Source organism: Leptidea sinapis, chromosome 22, assembly GCF_905404315.1.
Source record: "Leptidea sinapis chromosome 22, ilLepSina1.1, whole genome shotgun sequence".
In the NCBI taxonomy this organism is placed as follows: Eukaryota; Metazoa; Arthropoda; class Insecta; order Lepidoptera; family Pieridae; genus Leptidea; species Leptidea sinapis.
This window is the reverse complement of record NC_066286.1, coordinates 12,668,623-12,693,759: the sequence shown is the minus strand read 5'-3', so window position 1 is coordinate 12,693,759 and position 25,137 is coordinate 12,668,623. Positions and strand designations below refer to the sequence as shown.

General features: G+C 37.2%; 1 protein-coding gene across 4 annotated transcripts; it reads right to left on the bottom strand.

Moving 5' to 3' along the window:
- Positions 1 to 2,937: 2,937 nt before the first annotated feature.
- On the bottom strand, positions 2,938 to 22,382 carry LOC126970829 (beta-1,4-glucuronyltransferase 1-like). Of its 4 annotated transcripts, XM_050816970.1 has the most exons (5): positions 21,084 to 22,382; positions 17,160 to 17,280; positions 7,036 to 7,161; positions 4,780 to 4,871; positions 3,138 to 3,281 (listed from the first exon to the last, which is right to left on the bottom strand). In XM_050816970.1, the coding sequence occupies exons 1-4, from the start codon at positions 22,181 to 22,183 to the stop codon at positions 4,785 to 4,787; spliced, it is 1,434 nt and encodes a 477-aa protein (XP_050672927.1). In that variant the 5' UTR covers positions 22,184 to 22,382; the 3' UTR covers positions 3,138 to 3,281; positions 4,780 to 4,784. The 4 variants fall into 4 exon arrangements, 3 of the variants coding, with proteins under 3 accessions (XP_050672926.1, XP_050672927.1, XP_050672928.1); XM_050816969.1 differs by lacking the exon at positions 4,780 to 4,871 and having other exon boundaries at positions 2,938 to 3,281; XM_050816971.1 differs by lacking the exons at positions 3,138 to 3,281; positions 4,780 to 4,871; positions 7,036 to 7,161 and adding an exon at positions 7,221 to 7,510.
- Between the last annotated feature and the right edge of the window lie 2,755 nt (positions 22,383 to 25,137).

Below are 25,137 nucleotides of genomic sequence, written 5' to 3'. Positions count from 1 at the left end.
GAAGGTCGGTGATCATTCAATAACTTCACAACAAAGTAATAACAAGTTAAGGCCGTAATTTGAATTATTCATACTTACCGAAAAACCAAAGTTATCCAAGTGAGACTTGAGGCAATATCTTTACTTATCTTTACTTTGGAAGTAAGTAAGTCATTAAGTCAATGTTTACGTTTCACATTGTGAATACCAAAGTTAATAAATAATAAAGTATATTAGTCTAATAGCCTTTCCTTAAATGATTTTGATGATAGTAGTGAGTAGAACATTATTTGAGTTCTACATTATTCCGTTCAATATTATTGAAAAACCCAAAAATTCTGAACGGCACTACAATTGCGCTCGTCACCTTAAGATCTTAAGTCTCATTTGCCCAGTAACTTCACTTGCTACGGCGCCCTTCAGACCGAAACACAATAATGATGTTATCATTATTGTGTTTCGTTACATTACTGCTTCACGGCAGGTGCCGTTGTGGTACTCTAAATCTAGCCGGCATCATGTGCAAAGGAGCCTCCCACTGGTAACAAACTGGTACCTCTTGGTTGTCGTTAAAAGCATCAAGTGTCACTCGGGAGAAAGAGTGATTTAATTACTAGGATGTATTGAGACCCTCAGCTTCGTTTCGTGACTACGAATTACACTTTCAAATGCCCAATATTCTCTTTCTCCTCTTCCTATTGTAGCCCACCATATCCGAAAGTGCCGTCGTATTGACGTGACAATAGAGACGAAAGTGCGTAATTTATTACAAATGAAGACTGTATGTCAGTTTCGTGAAAATAAATTTATGTGCTTGTGTAGGTACTGAATATTTTGATTTACAAAGATACTGTTTAATAATTTACAAACTATATGCGAGCAAGCGCCAGCCCTAATATTTTAAATAATAAATTATTTGCGGCTCGATTAGAATTTCTTGCGATGGAATTGGTCTCGATGCGCTTTGAATAGATCAACTACAACTATCGTTGACACAAAGATATATATAATAGTTATAATTTCAATATCAAATATGATCTGCTGTGGAGCAGCGCTGCCGATATTAATACAATATTTGTGCTGCAGAAGAGGGTTATTCGCGCTATTTATAACCTAGGTCCTAAGGAATCATTGAGAGCAATTCAAATAAATTAACATCTTGACTGTTGCTTCTCAATATATTCTTGATGATGTAATGTATGTTCATAGGCACATAAGTGAATTTGCTAGAAACTGTCATAACCATAATGTTAAGACCAGGAACAGACATAAGCTATTACGTTATTCAAAAAAATTGTTAAAATACGTTTGTGTGGTAAAGGTTACTATAACATAAATGACTTTTTTTACGATACCACAGATTGGGAATCGACCGACCGCCCTCAGGCTAATTAATAATAAGTTTAATTGTACAATGTTACTTTGTGAATGTTACTTTAATTGTACAACATATTTTTTGATGAAATAAAACCCGCTGAGTTTTTTGCGCCCGTTCTTCTCGGGCCTGAGGCATTCCTTTTGGAATGGGTGGTAGTTTTTATGTATATTATATATACAGGTTGGACCAAAAGTCCGTTTAAAATTAGAATGATGATTTAAAAAAAACTAATTACAGTAGATCAAAATTGTTTATTGTTTTCGATAGTAAACAAAAGGGGAATTTATTTCTTAAAAATCACATCATCCATATGCAATCCTTCATTATTCTGGCATTGCTACAATCTAGAGCGGAAATTTTCGATGACAGCTTTACATGTTTCTGTTGAGATGTTTTGGATTTCTGTGCGAATACGATCCTTTAATTCGTCAAGAGTTACTGGGTTGGTTGGCTGGAATGCAGGGGTTTTTGATCACCATGACACAGTGTCACTCCAATAACGACAATTTTGTCTATTAACATGCCCATTTAGGTGGAAGTGTGCCTCGTTGACAAAAAAATGTTTGTAAAACTGGTGAATCGCTCTACCATTTCGTTCGCAAACTGCAACCTAGTGGCATGGTCCTGAGGCCTTAATTCCTGCACCATTTGGATTTTATAGGAATGTAGACTTAAATCTTTCTTGAGAATGCGGTTTAATACATCATTATCTTGGCACGTTAAGGACAGCAGACCGCTTTCGAGTTGAAAGTCGAGGTTGTTCACGAACAGACGATTTTACTCGCTCCACGTTTTCGGGGTTAATCGACGTTCTAGGCCGGCCAGATCGAGGTAAATCCATTGTTGAACCCGTCTTCTCAAACTTGAGCACCCATTTTTTAATTAACACACCTGATGGAGCTTGATTTTTGTGTCGTGTCTTGTAATGATTGCAAAACTTTCGTTGAGCTAAGGTCGCAGAATCATTGTTTCGATAGTACTCGCGTACACAAAACACACGTTGACTACCGCTGAACGACGTCATGGTACTAAAGCCCCAATGGCCGCTCTTGCAATTGCAATTGAGTTACACTCTCCACCCCCCTCCGCCGCCGCTGCTAGACGCGGCAACCGATTCAAATGATAACAGACTTTTGGATCACCCTGTATTATAATGACCCTACCATATATATTTATATGGTAGATATAGTAATATATTTACAGTAGACATAGCAATATATTTTAGTCGTCATCGATATCATTGATTGTTCGCGATGAACAAAAGAAATATTGATATCTTCTTAAAGATGTATATTCGTCTGTCTTAACAGGATCACAATTATAGTTGTGTCTTGTGTAGTTCAGGTGTCATGTGCAAGTATTTGAAGTAGAATAGAATGCATGAATGAAAGTTGTATTTGACAGTTAGATGAAGGATGAAGTATGATTGACAGAGTAGGTAAACGAAGTAATGTTTGAGTTATTTGCTGGGTTTAGATGTATGGCTCGGTATAATAATAAAATTTAATTTAATACAATACAATCGATGATAGGAAATCTGGCGTCGACATTTATAATACACAAATCAAATAAAAGACGTGTTCTTGAAGCAATATTTATATTTCAATGATTCAACGCTACCAGTGAAAGTATCATCGGGCACAAAAACATTTCTTTAGGCTTCGGCCTCGAAACCCCTCGAAACCATGAATTTAAACAGATTTGCAAATCTAAGCTTGTACAAAGTTCAACATCCATACATAGTTCTACATTTAGGACGCTTCGGATATTTATTTTTGAACTCCGATATGATGGTCTGATATCTCCGTCTCGTCAGTTGTTCGGCTTTGATGTTGTTAGTGATATTCTTGTTGCTGGCAGCGTGACAAAGGAACCCACCATCTAGCACCACCATCCGATAATCTTGTAGACACAGCTCCAACATCTGAAGAGCGATTGGCTTATGTTAAAGTTTTGAATAAAATCTCATGTCACGTCAGAAAATAATTTCGTGAATGTATTTCCTTAGAAGAAGTAGCAAGAACACAAATTCACTCTTTTTTAAATAACATTTCTATATTTGAATCTGACAAACAAGTGGAACACTGGTGCATCCACTTACGCCCATCGTTTCGTTGCTATTTGTTTTCCCTTTTAAAGCAATATCTACATCATCATCATCACCAGCCGGAAGACATCCACTGCTAGACAAAGGCCTCCCCCTAAGATTTCCACGACGATCGGTCTGCCGCTGCCCTCATCCAACCTATTCCGGCGATCTTCACCAGATAGTTGGTCCATCTTGTGGGAGGCCTACCAACTTTTTGCTCTTAATAGTGATTTTCATTATTATAACACTAGAAATAAGGGATTGCTTGTAACTAATTCTAGTAGGCTTCATAAGATACATAATAGCTTTAAGGGTAAATGTATACACTTCTACAATAAAGTCCCAGCCACTGTTCAGGCATTGTCTATAAATAAATTTAAATGTTTTATAAAAAAATGGCTCTGTCGTAAATCCTATTACTCCACTGCTGAATATCTAAATGATCGGACAGCCTGGGACTAGATTGTGATTATTTTATAGCAACTGTACAATATTGTATATTTTTATTGAAAAGAGCGCAAAAAAAAAAAGAATGCTGGGAGAGTTTCTTGCGCCGCTTCTTCTCTCTCAGAGCGCCATTTGTTTCCGAAGCGGTAGTAGTATCTAGTAGTATAAGAAATGACATCAAAAAGAATTCTAAAGGAATCAATTTTGAGAAAATAAATGCCTTTTATGCCTTTTATGCCTTTTAACACTGCGTCTTCCCGTACGTTCGAGAATTTTTCTGCCCCACCAGCTCTCTGTCCGATCGAACTCTGTGCCCTGCCCAATGCCAAATCAGTTTCCCAATCTTTTTTGCTATGTCGGTGACTTTGGTTCACCTACGGACCTCCTCATTGTCAATATCTCAATATGCCTCGATCTACAGGTTCAGTATTTAACCAAATATTAATTCCGTTTACAAAAAGTGATGCTTTGTTGCATTAAGTACAACGATTAGTTCAGTAATTTAAATAAGTAATTAAATTATTATACACCTCTAAAGAGTAACAAAACTAAAGTATGTATAACAAAAATGGTACAAGTACTATTTCCAAATGAATTGTGTCATGATTGCAATTTATGAACAAACATAATATTAAAATCACGGTCGTAGCTAGGGGGGCAAGGGTGAACAATGCCCACTCCAGAAACATCTTTAACCACCCAGGAGCCTTGAAAACTTAATAGCATTGAAGAGTTGTTTCCTGATTGAATAATTAAAAGTTCAATTCCGATACCCTTTTATTAAATTAAACCCCATTCAATATTATCAACGTCGTGTCTTATACCTATTATTCCGTCGTTTAAATAGCTGCTTGTGGGGGAGACATGGGACGGGTCGTTCCCTTACCTATATTACGGTCGAGGGAGGCAATGGTTGATACAGGTGTCATGCTCGTGAACGGGCGCAGTAGCGCACAAGTATGTGGTGGCAAGATGATCCTGTTACCAGAAACTCTGCTTCATGCTTTAAAATTAAAGTTATTATATTTTTTTGAAATGCTCGCAAAATAGCTTTATTTTATTTACGGTGTGTGGATGATCCACCTACTGTACTCAATTTTTGCTTTGTATTAATTTACATTTACTTTTTGATTTACAGCCGTTCCCAATATACTATCTACAAATAGATATAATTTACTACCTTTTACTGTCAGTTATCTGTCAATAATCTGAAGCTGTCCCAATATACCCGGTAAGCCATTCTTATCGCCTCATATTGGGACGCGTGAATTGCAATTTCCATACAAACTTCTATCGCTGGTAAGCTGTACGTCGTCCCATTGACGGACAAGGTGAGTAACCGTCGATAAGTTTATTGGGACAGAAAAGTCAACGATAGTTACGACTTTTATCTCAACTAGGCCACAACTGGAGATAGGCTGAATACTAGGAACGGCCGTTACTCTGTAAGACATTGACCACTTGATATTGAGTATTTTTGTTGCATCAATTTTACTATATTGTACCTAATTGAAATTTGTAAGCAGATGAAGGTCTAAATGTTGATTTAAATAAAAGAGAGGCAATGAGTTTCTTGCTACTTCTTGTCATTAAAGCTCAACCTTTTATGAAGTGGCGGCAAATTTAATAAGAAATTAAAACTTTTGACATTCATAAGTGTCATTTCCATGACCTACATGAATAGAGTGATTTTGATTTGAAATAAAAATCAGCTGGACGGTGGATTTATTATTTTTATGTGAATTCTTTTCTGGGACCATTAAATATATACAAACTTTAATTTGTGCCAAAATTTATGGAAAATAATGCCTCCAGTGCTCAATTCCCAACACAGACCATTAAACCAACCGTCCGATTACGTATCATTCATAAATCTTGGTACATTTGTCAACTCTCTAATTGAGGCTCCATCTTAGATAGATAGATGAAAATGATTGTATTATCCGAAGTTCAAATCCTGCATCATCTATGAATTTTGGCAATAATAATATCTATTATGGTGATAGAGTTATTAATGGGTTCAGCAGTATATCCTCGTTGTAATAAAAGTTGAAAACTAATCTAACCTAACAGGTCCATTATAATTCACTCCCTCGCACACTGATAGCCTGAATATTCTAATTAATACGATCAAAACATTATTTGATTAAATCTTGTGCAGGTGAAAAGAGATAACAACTAAAAAACTGATCACTTGAAACTCTGCAGTTTAAACTAAATGCCCGAAGCCCACATTAACACGATGAACTCTTAAATGACACGCAGACCAATTTTATAAGGTTCAATGACTGCATCGAATATTTTAATAAATTATAGTAATTTCAATCAAAAGATATTAAAAGTATTTTTCTTCGCGGACCGAATGAAATATTATTTTCCAGAGCTTCTCAGAGTTGATTAGAGATTCATCTCGCCCATGAAAAGGTTTCAAGTTCGCTTTAATCAAAACTTTAAGGCAAAAGGTACTGTATTGATTTTTACTAAAATTTAATTTTCCTTAGCGGAGCTTATTACAAAATTGTTCTTCATATAAACCTTACAGCGGTAACTACATTTATAATTTTTATATTTGTTATTCTTCAACCGAACATATGTTTGATTCAGTTATTTAAAAGAAATATTTATAGTTACGTTTCAAAAGCGCTTAGTTGAATAAGGTTTATTTGACTTTGACTGATCTTATGGGCCATGGGAAATTTTTAGCTGATTTTTTTTCACTACACACAAATGGCGGTACATTTCTCTTTTTCCATTTGTCGTTACCTGAAAATATCATTGTAGTAAACAAATACTATTAATATATTACTACTATTTTTGATAAATAAGACAAAAATAAATAACCTATAAGAATGAAGAATGAAGAAATGATAAGTGGCCGCTTATAATTGTTATTTTTTTAAAAAAAAAAACAATCTCAGTGCATAATTTATGTTTTTTACACTTTGTTGCATCAATTGCAATCGCTTTTCTTTCGGTATATGCCCTCCAGCGAGAACATTGCCTCATAATTCTCTACATTATATTATGATTTTTTTAAAGGTGGATAACATTATTAATATAGTTATTATTACTTTCACTATACTCCTTAAACCATATATGATTGCACGTGAGCTCTCCATTAACTTTTCTATATATTTTTTACCTGAGTCATCTTCTCCTGACGTCCTTCCCAGGACAACTTCTCGTCGTACCACGGCTCCTGTTGTGTACCGAAATACAATGGCTCCCATCTGTGGTATGGATACTCTCTTCGTGATATCAACATTGGCTATTCAAAAAATAATATACAGGTCAATAGTTTATACATATGACAAAAACCTAAAAAATTCCTAAATAAAACTTTATAAAATAGGCACAAAAATAACGTCATCCAAATTTGAGTTTAGATGTTCATTACAACGCTTGCAAAGACGAAAGACGAAAGTTTAGATAGACCAAGACACAATGGCCCCCATAAAGATTTTTCATGGATGGCGTGACAGTAAGTGCTCTTTCGCACTACGTCCGATCCGAATCCGAGCCGCATCCGTGAAACGGTCCGAAGTAGTATTTCTGTCGGTTGACGTAAAGAAATCGGATGATGGAAGCCGGATCTAGTGCGTAAACTACCATAGTAACTGTAAAGAAAAGAAAAAAAATTGTGTGTGTACTTATGTATGCACGCAAGAAGTTATACTTCTTTGGCCTAACAAAGCAAAAATCCTTAAAATAATTTATTCCTCGTGCTATTTCCATGTTTGTAGAAAGAACAATATTGTAAAAATCTTGCAACAATGGCTTTGACAATTAATTATTAAATAACGGGTAGAATCTGGCATGGTCCAGTCTTTGAAATGGCAAATACAATATATTTAGTATTATCACTACATTATAAGAACATTTGTTTGTTCTAGTTTGTGCACTCACTGCTAAAAAGTCTCCCTTTGTAGTATCCCTTCGATTAGAGATCACTGCTATATAACTGGTTCAGCTTGTATCAACATACTGGGCTTCGATATATTTATCGAGTTTACGTTTGTTAATACGCTGAAAATACGGGACGAGATGAGCAGCACGTTCACATGATGGTAATTGATACGCCCTGCCCATTACAATGCAGTGCCGCTCAGGATTCTTGAAAAGCCATAAAAATTCTGGGCGGCACTACAATTGCGCTCGTCACCTTGAGAGTTAAGATGTTAAGTCTTATTTGCCCAGTAATTTCACTAGCTACGGCGCCCTTCAGACCGAAACACAGTAATGTTTACACTTTACTGCTTCACGGCAGAAATAGGAGCAGTTGTGGTACCCATAATCTAGCCGGCATCCTGTACAAAGGAGCCTCCCACTGGTTCGTATTGATATATAGGCTATTTTAACGCTTTATAAGATCGGTAACGCTATTGTGATTTCTATGGTGTTACACGACAGTATGGACTGCGGTAATCACATACCACCCAGTGACCCGTATGTGTTCGTATGTCCTTTTCTTCCAAAAAAAAAGTAGTATAATATCAAAAAGAGCATGTTTAATAGTATGTCGAAACTACAAAATTTGTTCCACACACAGAGCTAGGAAAACATCGGAATACGGTGTGGTCGTAACTTAATAACACAGCTTCAACCGAGTTTAACAGTAACTTCGTTGAGCACGTGTTCCGAAGACGTGCTGACTACATTAACATACGAGCATTACCATGCATTTGCGAAATTAACTTTGAAAACTTTCCTCGTTTCAATGCTGTATTTATCAAGCAAATACCAAAACATGTATACATCGTTAACTTTGTGAGGTATAAGATTTCTTACAACTCGGAAAAGGAAACTTTTTGAACGTGTTTGAAAATAAGACTGTCATAATGGGTGATATATAGATAAGACACAGTTCCAGGTAAATAATTCTCGTCGGTATAAATATTTAATGTAGTGATGAACCTACTGAAATACAGAAAGCTCAGCTCCTCAATAACATACAATTTTACGAAGCAGGTCCAACAGTAATTGTAAATTGGATCTTACTTGTACGTTATTTTTATTGGCAATGACGTTCTGTACATATAGACAAATCACGTAGTATAAAAACAATGTCGAAATATGGAACATGCCACAAATTACACCATAACAAAATGTTACTGCTGTATCTATACATTGCCGCATTTACTCCAGTTGTTTAAAATATTCTTGGTTAGTGGCAGCAATGTAAAACATTTATTCAGTTCAGGTTACGTATGTTGCATTTAAAACTAGATTCGACAATGAAGAAAAGTGTGTTTACATTGTCTTTAAGCACAATTTTGCCATTTCACTATGCGACTGCGAATGATATGTCCATATGAATACGACGTCATTGTTTGTTGGGCTTAATTTCAACTACACAAAATTCTATAACTACACTAAATTAAAAAGCTTGTTTTGGAAGAGATGGACAAACGAGCGCACGGGTACACCTTATGGCAGGTGATCACCGCTACACACAACATACAACTCTTGGATTTTGCAGTTGGGCAAAAGCCCCAAACTATTCACGTCACCGTTTTGACAAAGTCGTCATCAATCCAATTTTGATAACAATATCCCTGAATAAGGGTTTTTTAATATTATTATAGCAATATAGACTGGTACGCACAAAAAGGGTGACGGTCAAAGAAAATGCGATAATTTTTAAAATATTTGAGCTACCTTTATATATAATATCCTTTCAATATGAAATCTTAATTAATGTTTATTTCATTAGAAATATATATAGATGTAAAACCCTTTTATTTATTTTTGGTTTTGATTATATTTAAAAGGATAAATAAAAATTAAGACAACTTCACATGTTTTACTTTTGTTTCTGTATACGGAATTTATTCTGCATACATTACTCCGATCCAATTCCAATAAAAACATGTCAGTAAACTCTGAATAGTGTACCAGAATTTTGGCAATACTAGAAGACGGATATAATTAGCGTTATAGAACGAGATCTGTTAGCATGTCACTATCGAAGGTTCATCTGAAACGAGGTCAAATCTAGGGAGAGCTCCGGGGATTTGAAGAATCCGGATCAAATATTCGCAGACTAGTAAAACGCCGGACATGGTGTACGACAGCGAAGGAGGATACATATATCGTTTCAACAATATTGGGAAATCGATTTAAACTGCTGTTGATGTCATCAAAAATAACTTTCAACGTGCTGGACGGAGAGATACAAGTACGTGGAAAGTGAGGCGGTGTTTTGTTGGAGCAAATTTATAGCATATTTTGTATGATTCAAAAAGGCAGCATTAAAATTCAAGCCTGAGTGAAATTAGAGAACACATGAATTGGATGGACTCTGGAGGATTGATCAAAAGTAATGTTCTCGGAAAAGTCGAGGTTCATCGCATGACAAATTTTAAACTGTGGGCTTTACAGCTCCGTAAACGCCTTCAGATACAACATTAGCAAAATAGATCTCATATAAATCCCAACCCACTAATAGTAGTCAGTGGCTACCAGTACGAGCGTGCATTGGTTTTCTAACAAGGTAGGCACTGTAGATATAAATAGTCGTAGTTTAGCTTTACTCAGATAGTACGACAGTATTTGAATGAAACGCTGCTTGCTTCGTATATGCAATCTGTAGAAAAGTCAAAATTAACTTTTGTTTTTTTTTTATGAAATAGGAGGACAATCGAGCGTACGGGTCACCTGTTGTTAAGTGATCACCGCCGCCCACAATCTCTTGCAACACCAGAGGAATCACAGGAGCGTTGCCGGCCTTTAAGGAAGGTGTACGCGCTTTTTTTGAAGGTACCCATGTCGTATCGTCCCTGGTCCCTGAAACACCGCACAAGGAAGCTCATTCCACAGATTTGTAGTACGTGGAAGAAAGCTCCTTGAAAACCGCACTGTGGAGGACCGCCACACATCCAGATGGTGAGAATGATATCCTAACTTGTGGCGTGTCAATCAGGTAAAACAGCTCTTCGGAACACTCCCCGTGATAAATGCGGTAGAAGACACACAATGAAGCGACGTCTCTACGCAATGCCAAGTGATCCAGCCGTTCACAGAGCACTGAGTCCCCGACAATTCGAGCTGCTCTGCGTTACACGCGGTCAAATGGATCGAGCTGATACTGGGGTGCGCCAGACCAGAGATGACAGCAATACTCCATGTGTGGCCGGATCTGCGCTTTGCAGAGCGCTAGTATGTGCTAGTATGTGCTAGTATGTGTAGAGCGCGAATATGGCCTGACGATTGGTCAAAATCCATTTTCATTCCACTGCACAAAAAAGGGTCCACCAAGAAATGCATCAACTACCGACTCATATCCTTGATATCTCATGCAAGTAAGGTGATGCTCCACATAATTAATACAAGGCTGTTGGCCTACCTCTCAAGGCAGATTGCACCCGAGCAAGCCGGATTTGTTAAGGGAAGAGGCACTCGGGAACAAATACTTATACTGCGTCAGATTATTGAGAAGGCCAGAGAATTCAATACAACCCTTTACATCTGCTTTGTGGACTTTCGCAAAGCATTTGACACGGTCATATGGACACATCTTTGGAAGATACTTGCGGAAATGGGTGTACCATCCCATTTAATAGTTCTATTGAGGAGGTTGTATGAGCACGGTACTGCAGCGGTACGAGTGGATGATACCCTTTCAAGCGAATTCAAGACTGAGGCCGGTGTACGACAAGGATGCATCTTATCGCCATTACTCTTTAACATCTACACAGAGTATATTATGCGCATTGTCTTGGAAGATTGGAACAAAGGAATATCTGTTGGGGGACGCGTGATAAATAACCTCAGATACGCTGATGATACTACCCTTCTCGCACAGACTAGAGAAGATATGGAAAATTTTCTAAACCGTCTAGAAAGTACCAGTCTCCAATTCGGACTTATTATTAACCGAGACAAGACGAAGGTGATGATAGTAGACCGGGCCGAACAAATTGGAACCAACGTACCCTATGTAGCCAACTGTGAAGTGGTTCAGACCTATATTTATCTTGGTTCTACTATATCAAGTACTGGAGGATGTGGCGACGAGATCAGACGACGGTGCGCCATCACCAGGTCTGCAGTGGAACAACTGGGAAAGATTTGGAGGGACAGGAGGATTACCAAGAAGACTAAAGTCAGATTGATGAAATGCCTTGTGTTTCCAATCTTTCTCTATGGAGCCGAAACTTGGTCTCTGAGACTGCAGGACCGCTGTAAAATCGATGCATTAGAGATGTGGTGCTGGAGACGCCTCCTAAAGATCCCGTGGACGGCATTTCGCACCAATGTATCCATCCTCAAAGAGCTTCGTATTAAAGACAGACTATCGTCAATTGTGCAACTAAGAATACTGAAGTTCTTTGGTCACGTCTCTAGAAATGAGAACTCGATGGAGAGACTGGTAGTTCAGGGCCAGGTGGAAGGCAAGAGAGCACGCGGTCGATCGCCAACCCGCTGGATAGACGCCATCACAAAGGCTACTGAGTCCACCATAGTCCAGTGTACTCGCAACGCCTCTAACCGTCAGAAATGGAAGCACATCGCCAGGAGATCTACCCTCAGAAAGGATGTTGACCCACCGAACACTCCACCATGTACCTCGTCAGCGCAACCACGACCACTCTGACAAGAGTGTCCGACTAAGAAGAAGAAGAAGAAGTATGTGGGCCGGCTTGAAGTATTGCCGTGCTCTATTAATGACGCCCAGTTTCTTTGAAGCCAATTTGGCTTTGCCTTCCAGATGACCACGAAATTGGCAATCGCTCGAGATTTCGAGACCCAGTATTCCGATACTAGGCGAGGCTTTAAGGGAAGTGTTGTCGAAGAGTGGTGATACGACAAATGGGGTTTTTTTAGTGGTAAACGCGCAAACTTGAGTCTTCTGGGGGTTAAATTGGACAAGGTTCAATTTTCCCCATTCCGCGACCTTCTCAAGAGAGGACTCGATAGAAGACACAAGTTTCTCCCGGCACTGGTCGACGATTTCCCGAGAGAGACCTGCATGGTCCGTGTATATGGCATCACCAGTGCTGTCGTCTGCATAGCAATGAATGTTGGAGGTGTCCAACATATCATTGATATGCAGAAGAAACAGCGTGGGAGACAGCACACAGCCTTGGGGCACTCCAGAATTCACGGGCTTCGGGTTCAAGCAATATCCATCGACAACGACCTGTATGCTACGCCCAGTGAGGAAGCTGGAGGTCCACTTGCACAAGCTCTCGGGAAGCCCAAATGATGGAAGTTTGGAGAGGAGCGCCTTGTGCCATACACGATCAAAGGCCTTCGCTATATCCAGGCTAACTGCCAGGCCTTCCTCCTTGCTTTCAATAGCCGCATCTATGTGTTAGGTATACCAGAAGATCACCTGCCGACCGACCATGGTGAAACCCGTCTTATCGGTCGTTGATCAACTGGTGACCCTCTAGGTATACCAAGAGCTGACGGCTAATTATGCTCTCCATGATTTTGGAGAGCAGGGAGGTAATAGCAATAAGCCTGTAGTTTGCCGGATCCGAACTGTCTCCTTTTTTTTGGATCGGATGGACAAGGGCAGACTTCCATGAGTCAGGGACTACGCCTTAAGAATAAGAGTGCCGGAATAAACGCGTTAGCACCGGCGTCAACTCAGGGGCACACGTTCTAAGCACGATTGGAGAAATGCCATCCGGCCCGCTCGACTTCCTGACGTCCAACGAAAACAGAGCTCGCCTAACAGTTTTCTCTCTGAACTGTACTTCAGGCATAGACCTCTGACACCGCAGGATGGTCGGCGGTGTTTTTCCGTTGTCGTCAAGAGTCGAGTTGGAGGCGAAAAGAGTGCACAAAAGATCGGCTTTCTCTTTTGCCGTATGGGCCAGGGTATCATTCCTCATGTGCAACGGCGGCATGGACGGCTGGCTGAAGTTACCAAGAGCAGCTTTCGACAGCGACCAGAACTTGCGTGTTCCGGTCGGGTAACTGGAAAGCTGCTCGCCGATTTTGACGACGTGTTTTGACTTTGCACGGGTGATTTTCCGTTTAAAAAATCTGTTGGCACGGTTGTATTTCCTCTTAAGAACTATGCAGTTCGGATCCTTTGTGCCCAGCGCCGCAACCCAAGTTCGATACGCCTGTTTTTTGCAGTCAGATGCTGCTTTAACTGACGCATCGAACCAAGGCTGTGATCTGCCACCGATGGGTACTACAGAGTTTTGTATAAAAATATCCATACCCTGTAGTATCACATAGGCTACTGCAACGGCGCAGGCACTAGGATCATCCGAAGGGAAACAAACCCTGCCCCAAGGGTAGGATGCAAAAAAGGAACGCATCCCATCCCAATCTGCTGACTTGTAGTGCCAAACGCGGCGGGTCGCTGGTGGTCTGCGACGTTGGCGTCGGATAGGCACTACACTTCTGACCAGGCAATGGTCGGATGTTCCGACAGGGGCGTCGACAAAGACCTGGTAACCATCGGGATGTGTAGTCAGCAGAAGATCCAATAAGGACGGCATGTGGCTATCCAAATCCGGGAGCCGCGTTGGCGACTCAACCAATTGGGACAGACCATACGCCAATACAAAATTATGCACAGATCGCCCTGCGTAGTCTGTGGTACGTGATCCAAGCCATTCGGCATTGTGCCCGTTGAAATCACCCAAGACTACGATTTCAGCGGAGGGGATCTGTGCAAGTACGTCGTCAATTGCCGCTTGAACGCAGCCCATGAGATGGTTTCTGCGTTACCACTATGGGACCTGTAGAAACACGCATAGATGCGGACTCGGTCCTCTAAATCTACGCGGAGCCAGAGAGTGGACAGGGCCCTACCCTCAAAATTGCCGAGACGGCGACAGCAGATATCCTCCCTAACGTACACACATACCCCAGCATGAGGCAAAAAATTGTGCTCAATTTTGTATCCGGGGTACGTTAAATATGACGTATCGCTAGGTCGAGATATCTGCGTCTCAGTAAGGAAACACAAGGCCAGCTGCGCCGTCTCAAGGTGGTGGTGGACGGCGTTTAAATTGGAGTGGATTCCCCTGATATTGCAAAAGTCCAACTCTGGTAGAGCCGGTACCCTCCTGGGATAAAATCTTTTTTAGTTCCGCTGTCATATTCGGGTGGAGGGGGGGGGGGGGGGGGGGGAATGGCCACCGGTCCTCAACACTAACCTATGTGAAACATAGGCCGCTACTTCGCCGGTATTCTGTGCGAGTGTGGTAATGAACCCGGACGAGTCTAGCCCGATTGTGCTGACGTTAAAAGACGGCAGCGTGACTCTCCCACTTCTAAAAAGCCCTTAGTCGCCTCTTACGACACCCATGGGCCTGGGACTCCCCTATTCTTTTTACGCCCCGGGAAAAGTACAGTAACTTTAACATTAGTGCTATATTTATTTAGGTTCATAATGAGGTAGGCATTGCTAATTGCCTGTATGATAAACACGCCCCTAGCCACCAGATCTATGAACTGAGAACATCCCTGTGCTCGCCTCGACCGATGAGCATTCAGAACACCGCGCCTTCTCACTTTATTTGGTTGACAGAAATGTTTGGATTGCAAATAAATAGTGTACCGGCTTATAAGGTTGCTGAAATTACGAATAATATCAGATTTAATGCTAAACGAAAGCTACGGGGCTGGAGTAGTAAGGGGCATTTAGAAATAATTGAGAGGAAATGATAAACGTTGGACTTAAACCAATAAATGTCACTGGATTGCCAGCGATGGGGCTAATATTGTTTCTTCCGCCGCTGTCGTGCGCCTTGATTGAAGCTGGCGAACAAACAGAGTCGACGTTGAGAAATGATCGATGAATGTTGAACAAGAGTGATGTCTTTTAATAACAACGACTATTTTTATCACTTGGATTTATTTTATCTTTTTCTATTAATTATTTCAGCCACCAACAGAACGGCAGTTGATGATGATAATTCGAGCACCTAGTTACTAGATAATTATTTTAAGGGTGCCTCTAACTATTACTACTGCACCGATTTTCATCTTGTTTTCACCAATGAATAGCGTGGTTCTCGAGGAGGGTTTGAGTATATAATTAATTAAGTTTTGTATAGGTTAATGATATTTGTTGGAGTTGTCGGAATAAAATAAGCAATCTGGGAGCTTTCATCGAAAACGCTGTATGAACCCGTTGAGATATAATAAAATAATGTATGGTGGAATATTGTGTATCTTATATAGGTCTACAGAAAAGTAAACAATGGTATATGTCTATGTCTTAGGGATAACATACTATATCTATTTTAATACTTTAAAAAATTGGCAATTATAAAGCGATAATGTAATAGTAATTTATGCAACTGTTGTGTAATAAGGTGTATTAAAACACGAATGTGGATTTATCTCACGAGGTGAAGTCGAGTGTGATAATAGTATCACATGAGTGTTTTAATACCTAATTATCAACAGTTCATACAAGACTTTATCTACACCCAAAATATGGAACCTCTAAAAGATTCTGAAACAGTTAGCTTACTGGTAACATTAAAACAGCCTGTCCTAGTAGTACCCTTATATCATCCATTACTGATGATATACAAATAATCTAAGTATTAATGAAAGAATTATTTATTTTAGTAGTAATTTACATTTTGTATAGTGCAATAATTAAAGTTCACTTGAATATTATGTTCTTTTGGAAATTTATGGCTCATTTTTTGTAAACAAAACAATAAAAATATCGAAGAAAAATGGCGGGGATTCCAATAACCTACTTTATTTACGGCGCGCGACGTTCTGGTGGTGTGGAACGCGCGTAAATCAAAATGTTCTTTTTTTGAAATTCATACAGATGCCACGCATCGAGCAATAAGGATGTGGCTGTTTGTTAAAACTCTTTAAACATGAAGGGAATGAACAAAAAATAGGAGTGTTGTTATGAAATTCAGTACAACATTACAACACTCTTTTGGATGATGTAATGGTTATTAGAACATTGGGTGTTTTAATGTTGGCAATAAGCTAACTGTTTCAGAATCTTGAATAGAGAATTTAAAGGATGGGTGTAGATAAAAGATGTTTACACAACAACGATATTAATCCTTATCATTTTATTACTACATATTATAAAATTATTAAGAATTAAGTTTTTGTTTCATTTTTAACTCATAAACTTAGATTACACATTTCAGATGGCTTTAGACTACATTTACAGTAGACATATGTACCACATTATTCCTGAATAATTACATAATTTTTTTCTATTGACAGAACAGGATCTATCGGGTCAGTTAGTTAAATAATTATAATATAAAGTACATATAAACATGTTTAACTCGTCAAACCAACCTCTAATACGTCCCGTGGTGTACGAAACAGCCACGTCTGAAGTCCAGGAAACCGTTGGCAATGAGGACATTGTCTCTGATGGAAGTAGAAGGCTCGATTCGATGATACCAACTTCACCAACCTAAAAACTTATGTATCTTTAGCTGTGTGTTTACACAAAACAAGGAATATGTTAAGTAATTATCGATATGATATTTCAATATCGATATAACTGTCGACATAAATAAATTTGTAATCCCATATTATTATATAGGATTACGAAGTTACTTATGCAGTTGGTGTTTGTGTTGCAAGCTTACGTGGCACGTGGAGGGTAACAAGTGTGGGAGGCTTACATCTAATTAATGTCGACTTTGGAAGTATTAATGCGCAGGAATTCCCATTTTATAAATACAATAGACTAACAAGTCCAGACTTCTCAATAAATTGTTACATCAAAGCCTTCCAGAAAAAAGGGGATCCTATAAAAACAGAGAGTAGGCATTGAAAAATCTGTAACTGAAGCTCAAGAAGTAGTACCAGAAAAGAGAAAGAGGAAGACTACCTACAAAAATAAGGAAAGCTCTGAAAACATCGACTGGGCTTAGGTTTATATACAAAAAGAAATGGTATGCCATCAATAACATAACTTGTAAAAAAAAAACAAGTTCGCAACTCAGTACCAATATCATATCGGTCAAATTTATATGATCCCTACTTAAGAGTCCTTCTGTCTTTAGTTATTATGTAATAGGTATGGGAGGCAAGCGCAAGGAGCAAGTACCTGTTCCAGCACCCGAGTGTGAAACACCTTTGTGGACTTTATCACGTCCTTGTCGTTCCCGATGATGACACCTACTCCTACACGTACGACACACAACTCAAGCACGTGCGTTAGAATCGACTTTATGACGCGAGTCAACGGTTCGTCAATGAGATTTTAATATCTGAGCTAGAATGCCTATTACATCATCAATCAATCAGTTGGAAAAATTACACTTCTATCTTCTATCGCACTTCTATCAATAATAAACAAGACAAACGGTCAATAATAAGAAATAATTGGCTCATCAAATTTTGCTAAACAATATTGTTCAGCAGAGCGTCATAGTTACTAATTTGGAGCAGTAAATAGTAATCTATATAAGGAACGCCCTAAAGCGATGGAATTAATTAGGGCCATAATAAATTTTATCATGCAAAACAAGCCGCGAACAGTTGATGCGTGAAAAGCCAATAAAACTCTCGTTTCAAAACTCTGCTATCGTTGTCTACATAACGAGTTGATTTTATAGGTTCAGTACGCTATCAAGCATTTACTATTAAATAAAGTTACCAGTATTACGTGTATCACAGCAGATTTATCATTGTATCTATAGTAATAAAATTTTTTGCTCAGAATGCCTGCTTGGTAAGTACCTACCATAACGGTACCCTTTTTTGCCGTGAACCAGTAATGAACAAGCAATGTTGTGGGTTTCGCCGTAGCTTCTGAATCTGAGCTAATGAGACATTGACATTGAAATAACCCACGGCTGCAATCTTGGAAAAAAGGGGAACAAATGGTTTTAATGGGAACAAATACAAATCTTTACATCTTTGGTTAAGTTAACTTTAGTCATAGAACCAAAAATTGTAAACAAAGTTATAAACTTTGTTATTTTAGCGAGAATCTATGAAAATTTGAGAAAACCTTCTCTAGTGATCGTCATAACTTTTTTGGAATCATTTTACAAAAGATTGTCAGACCATTTTTATAGAGAATTTTTTATATATTTTTATTATATATGTATATATATTATAGAATATTTATATTATTTAAGGAATAGTTTTCATTGTGAACTTTTCAATTTTATTGTTTAATTAAGGTTTTACAGCACTTCGAAACGAATACTATTCTCCAGTATTCATGACTACATAAATATTAATGATTTTCCATGATTTTCAATAATTTTTTTCATTAATCAATTATTGACTCTTTTTCCCACCACCTATAAGGTAGAGTCGGAAGGAACGTTTTTTTCGTGGTATCCCCAGTTGTTATAATCAAAGGTCATTTATAAAAGATATAATTACTCTGTCCTCGTACCCACATGAGTAACTAAAGGGTAGTTTATACTGGGATAAACGTGCACAAACCAGAGACATACGCACAAAAATTCTTAACTTTTTTTAAGCCTTAGAAAGATAAGAACAACATGTATAAAACGTTATTTTAATAAATATTTTATTGCTGACGATATTATTAAACATATAACTCGGGCGAATCAACAACACACCTGACTCAAATGTCGTTTGTGCAAGTACGGTGTGCAAAAAAGTTTTTATTTTTTTCGTTTCACTTTCTCGTATGAAAACGAATATTTTTATATTTTTTTAAACGTGTTATTCATTTATATATTGATATCATATAAATGAATCGGTTTTGGGTTGTAGCTTGTAGTTGTCATTCGATTTATATAGAAATAAAACAAATAGTTAATCGTATTTTTGTATTAGATTTATTTATTTACTTTAAATTAAAAAATTATATTCTTACTGTCACGCTGAATCGTCACATTCATCAATTTCTACTATTCCAGATACTATATCGCTATTATTGTCATCTATTTCAGTTTATAGAATTCTTTATTCCCATTAAGATCAAAGTCAGTTACATGAGAAATAACTTAAATAATAAATAAGGTTAGTATTAAATACTTATCCAGAATGAATATGTGGTTAGTATAAAGAATAAGTGGTTAATAATAACATATAGTTCAATAATCTAGTGTGAGGACACAGTGATATATCACAATAGCAAGTGATTTCTAACAAATACAGTAAATGAGTAACAAGATTATTAGCAAAATAGTTGATACAAAGTAAAATAGCTATTTGAAAAAAAAACGCCCAAACGTAACAATGACAGCAAAAATTTTAAAAAGTACTATTACACGCGTCGTAATCCTTGAAAAAATGTATTTTATTTAAACAAAAACTAAATAACAGCATGAGAATAACTCGAATATTTTAGAGTACAAAGACACTTGCAACGGTAACTGCGATGCTATCACTCAGTGTTTTAAAATTTAAACCGTTATTATAAACTGTTACCCAGAAAAAATCATTAACCATGTTAATATTAAATGCTCTAAAGTAATAAATTTAACTTCAAAGTTAGTTATAATTATTTAAGTTAAGTATGATCTGTGGTCAGTGACATCTATTAAAAACCGATATCTAATAGTAATATACTCGATAGAATGAGTGTTAGATTTGGGAATACTAAATATTTAATGAAAATTTCCATTAGACACATACAGTAATAAAACAGTACTTTAACTTCTTACCAGAGCACCCGAATCAACGCACGCACAAATACATGATTTACACGTATACGATAATTTAGTTTTCAACACGTTGTAGCTAGGAATCGATCCATAAACACAAAAAATCTATGTAGATTGTAGTTGCTAACATAAATAAAATGTTGTGCTAATGTTAAATTATCTAATGGTTATATATAACTACGCAATAAAATATAACGCTGTAATTACTTTTAATTTTTAACAGTGTTATAATAATTAAAATTTTAATTTGACAATTTTAACGATAAACCCAAGTCTGCTATCGCTACTGCCCTCGCAAGACGACTGTCAAGATCGAGCGAGGTGTCATGTTAATTCGCCCGAGTTGTACCTACTAAACCTTGGGTATGTTCCGATATGCACTGCGAGCACTGCACAGTGCTAACACTGTAAAAAAATTGGTTCCGTTATGAACTGCCAGTATACTGCCGCAGTACCTTCTTATTAATTCTAATTAATGAAAAAGTAAATCGCAAACATTATATACATAACCTGGACTGATACTTTAGTCTTAATATTACATAAAAAAGCTTACTTACTGATTATAAGTACATAAAATTATAAAAATAAGCTAACTGTAGCTACAGTAACTTACGTGTCTTTGTCTCGAGGGATTGCCTCCCCTTTTGCTACCTCAAATAACGGCACTACAAAGACCGTCTTTGCAAATATATCGCCTTTATCTCGCCTCCGATCGCCCATAAGTTTTCTCAACATTCTGAGGAATTTCGTCGCTAATCCTTCGCTAGGCACCATTTCTATATCAGACACAAGAAAATAGTTTGTACTCGACGCATTCCTAGCAACATTCCTCCCAACATTTATTGGATATGTCATGCTATGTTCTCGTCGAAACGTGGGTATATTAAACTCTTCTGGACCGGCACAATCGGGAAAATCTAATATTGGAGCATATTTGTCCTTTCTGGGCAATTTCGCAATCAACCGTTTTATCTTGTTCTTGATTACCCATTCGACGTATTTTCCTCTATTCTCCTTGTTAAGACTCCGATATTTTTGTATTTTGCTATCTAGTGATTGACTTTGAGATATATTAATATTAAGCAGTGAAACCTCTGTTGGCATCTCTGTTTTACGATTCTGAATTTTAGGTCGATGTCGCTTGGGATAGAATAAGTGTATAGAAACTTTATTCATACTTTGATAGCATCTACATAATTGTTTTATTTGCTGCATTGCAGTATCCATATCATAATTAGGAACATAAACTGCTAAGCTAACTGGCCCCTCCCAATATCTTGCTATTTCAACTATGTGGTAAATAAATTCTGTAGTGGCTTGTGTGGCATATGTCACCGCGTTGTATTTACTATAGTTAAGATAAGCAGTGCCTTTGACAGCGTTGTATATAACTCGATATGGTCCATCGATTCCTTCTCCTGGAGATGTGTATATAGGAAATGTTCCCCAATCCAGCATTTGAGGTAGGCCATAGTTGAACTTACAGAAATAACTGCTATTAAGCAATGGCTGATGTCCTTTTAAGAAATCTCCTGGTCTATATTCATCATAGTTATTATGTGGCAAAGTATTTGGATGTACGGAATGATTGTATTTGTAGAGTCGGAGAATTGAAAAAAGTATTAGCAGAAACGAAAGTATTAGAAATACTGTGGAATTACGTCGTGTTATTTTAATTGAGTAAGCTCTGAATATTCTTAGGCATCGGGACATTTTTCAATACCATTTTTAGCATTTGAAATTAATCCTCTGCTAAGAATTCGGAAATCTTTAAGCCTGACATTGTATGATAATATATTGTTCTCAAAACTCACACAATTATAGAACTTTCACAAAGAACAAACTGGTATATTCACTTTATCATTGTTTCGTTTTATAAACACTATTGTAGATATCATGTAAATATTTAAACATTATGGATAACAAAGAGTTTTTATTTTGACAGGTGCGCGCGCATCTTATTTTTGGCTGTCATACGCAATGCGCATGACGTTAGCTAATAATCAATATTTATTTCCACCATTAATTTCTGAGACAAATGACCGAAGCAATTCAGACTCGTTAGATGACAGCATCCTGGTTGTTTCCTTTGTTGGTTGGGCTAATAATACGCAAATTATATCAAAGAGAAAATGGCCACACGTTTACATTGTACTGCTTTTTGCAGCTATTTTTTTTACGTTATGTTAACATTTGCTGTTGGTTGTAGAACACATTATCGAAAACATTTTTTTGTCATAACGACAATTAGTTCATTAATTAGGCAGGCCCCTAAGTAGAACTAGACCTCCTTCAAACTAGCGGTCCACCACTGCTCCCGGGATGTATCTCTTCGAGGACCGCTGTCATATTTTGTAGATGGGATGAGGCTGGTTCTTCTTACTAAACTATTCGTAAAAAGGGTAGCTAACTCTCCTACACCAAAAATCCTTAGTCACTTGTGACAACCACAACCGAAGGCGTCCTTACACCCCAGGGTCGCATAGGGAATTCATCTCTAAAACTCTGTGAAACAGACGAAATTTCATTTATTGTATTTTAGTTATGCAAAATACCAATTTTTTTGAGTGAAAACATCTTTAGTATGCAACACTTTACTTTGGGTATTGAATGACACTGAGCTATGACCCTGAGCTTTGTAACGCTCATTCGGGTAAAGCTTAAAGTCACAGCAAAATTTACTCAAGTTGTTGATACACAATTATAATTCTATATTTGTCGACTTTTGTATTGTTAACAACGAAATGAAGTTTTCACTTCTCATAAAGTTTAGATGGGCACGAAAAAGATTATATAAAGTAAAAAACTTGCAAAAAATACAAAACTTGGGTTGTGCTGATTTGGGTAGCAGCTGAATGAAGCCTCGTTGAGTGACAGCCCACACGAACTCAATTTAAACTTTGTTTCTTACAAACTTTATACACCACATGGATAAGTCCTGTGGATAACTGTCTACTGATAATATTTTTGATAAATTCATTCAGTTTAATTTTATCTTGTTTGGTTTATTATTGTCTGTTGAATTACCGTCTCTTTAAAATTCTGTAGTATCTAATCTATTGGCTTAATTATTATACCATATTAATTATATTACTGTTTGAAGAAATCTAGCAACTAAAGTAAACTAAAAACAAGGAGAGATACAGAAAATGATGTCATTGGCCCTATTTAAAAACCTTCTCATCTAGTCCTCTAGGAAACCAAGCAGAAAAAAGTCGTGAAGGTTTGTATGGAAGAACTGCCGCTAATAGTTTCCTCTTAACACACTCAGTATAAGAATAAGGCCTATAATCTAGAAGATTCCTGAATCCATGTAATCCGTGACCAAGCGTACTCTGTCACTGTTTTCATAACTATGCTTAAAAGAGACAAAACACACTTGATAATAGATTGCGTTATGAGGGAGGTTCCAGAATACAAAAGAGCTTTTATGAAAGGGTATACATATTAGAAGATAGTAGAATAAAAATTAGACAAATATGTCAGAATCGTAGCAAATGCAGACCGTAGTGTTTGTCTGCCTCTGAGAGACTGTATGCCTATGTATGTCTGTAATTTAAATTAAATAGTTTGTTTTACGATTATTTTATTTACGTCTAAACTGCAATGTTTCCTTCTGAATAATATATAAGCATAAATATTATTTCTAGGTTGTTTTTTATCTGCAGCATATAGCATAAATAAGAGATATTTGTAAATTAATCGCCAAAAGAAATATGATCTTAATTTCACATTCAAATTTATTAAAATTCCATTGTTCGCTTCCATACTATTCTTTCAGTTGCCGCAAAGCATCAAAAATCACTTGTCGGAATCAAATTCAAATTTACTTTCCCACTTTATTAGTGTTTTGTAAAACCTTAAATTGAAATCAATACAGTAGCGGAACGCTAATCCAATATTCATTCGAATAGTTTGGTTGAAACTGCTCCAGAAGCTGTACGTACTGATACAGATTAAAATACTATGAGGAGACTCGCCTCCGTAAATAAATAATGTCTGTAGCAAAAAAATGCCTGTGAATGACAATTACTATACTGATTAAAACAGCAATTTGTTAGACAGTTAAACAGATGATTTTATGAGGAAGTGTTAGAAGAATGAGAATTAGAAGAATTAGATTTTAAAAGATATGTTATCGTGGCAGGCACTTGACATGTTGCGACTGAATTGAGCCGTCTCAAGTTTTGTATTAACGTTGGTATAACGAAATAAAATAAATTTAAATGTTATAACTAAATAAAAATTTGTACTAAAGATCATAATTTCTACTCAATGTATTTCCACTAAATAACGCCTAATTTTAATTACAAGTTTCTAAATACTTTAAAGCTTTTTAAGCTTTTTAAGATTAATGATTCCTCTTCAATGAAAAATGTAAATATTAAAGGAATCCTGTATTAACCCATACATTTAAAGTTTGTGCCTTGATGAGTTACCACTTCCGCTGAACAGTTAAGGCACGATAGGAAGTAGATAATTTTAAGTTGTAAATCACGCAATACAATGAACCCTTCCAAACAGTTCGTATTTAGACTTTCACTTGAATACTCCAACGATGAGGAAATCTGTGCACGAAAAGTTCAGAAACAAAATTAATTTCGTGCGACCCCTCTATAGAACAAGTAAAAGTGATGATCCAGTTTCCAAGCGGATTATGCCGCTCG

Bases quoted from the DNA above. Each gene is read 5' to 3' on its own strand.
- LOC126970829 (XM_050816969.1), bottom strand. From the start codon at position 22,183: ATGTCCCGATGCCTAAGAATATTCAGAGCTTACTCAATTAAAATAACA. The intron at 7,162-17,159 runs GTTGGTTTGACG...TTTTTTGAATAG, and splicing joins CACCACGGGACGTATTAGAG to CCAATGTTGATATCACGAAG. The intron at 3,282-7,035 runs GTAAAAAATATA...ATCGCTCTTCAG, and splicing joins GTCAGGAGAAGATGACTCAG to ATGTTGGAGCTGTGTCTACA.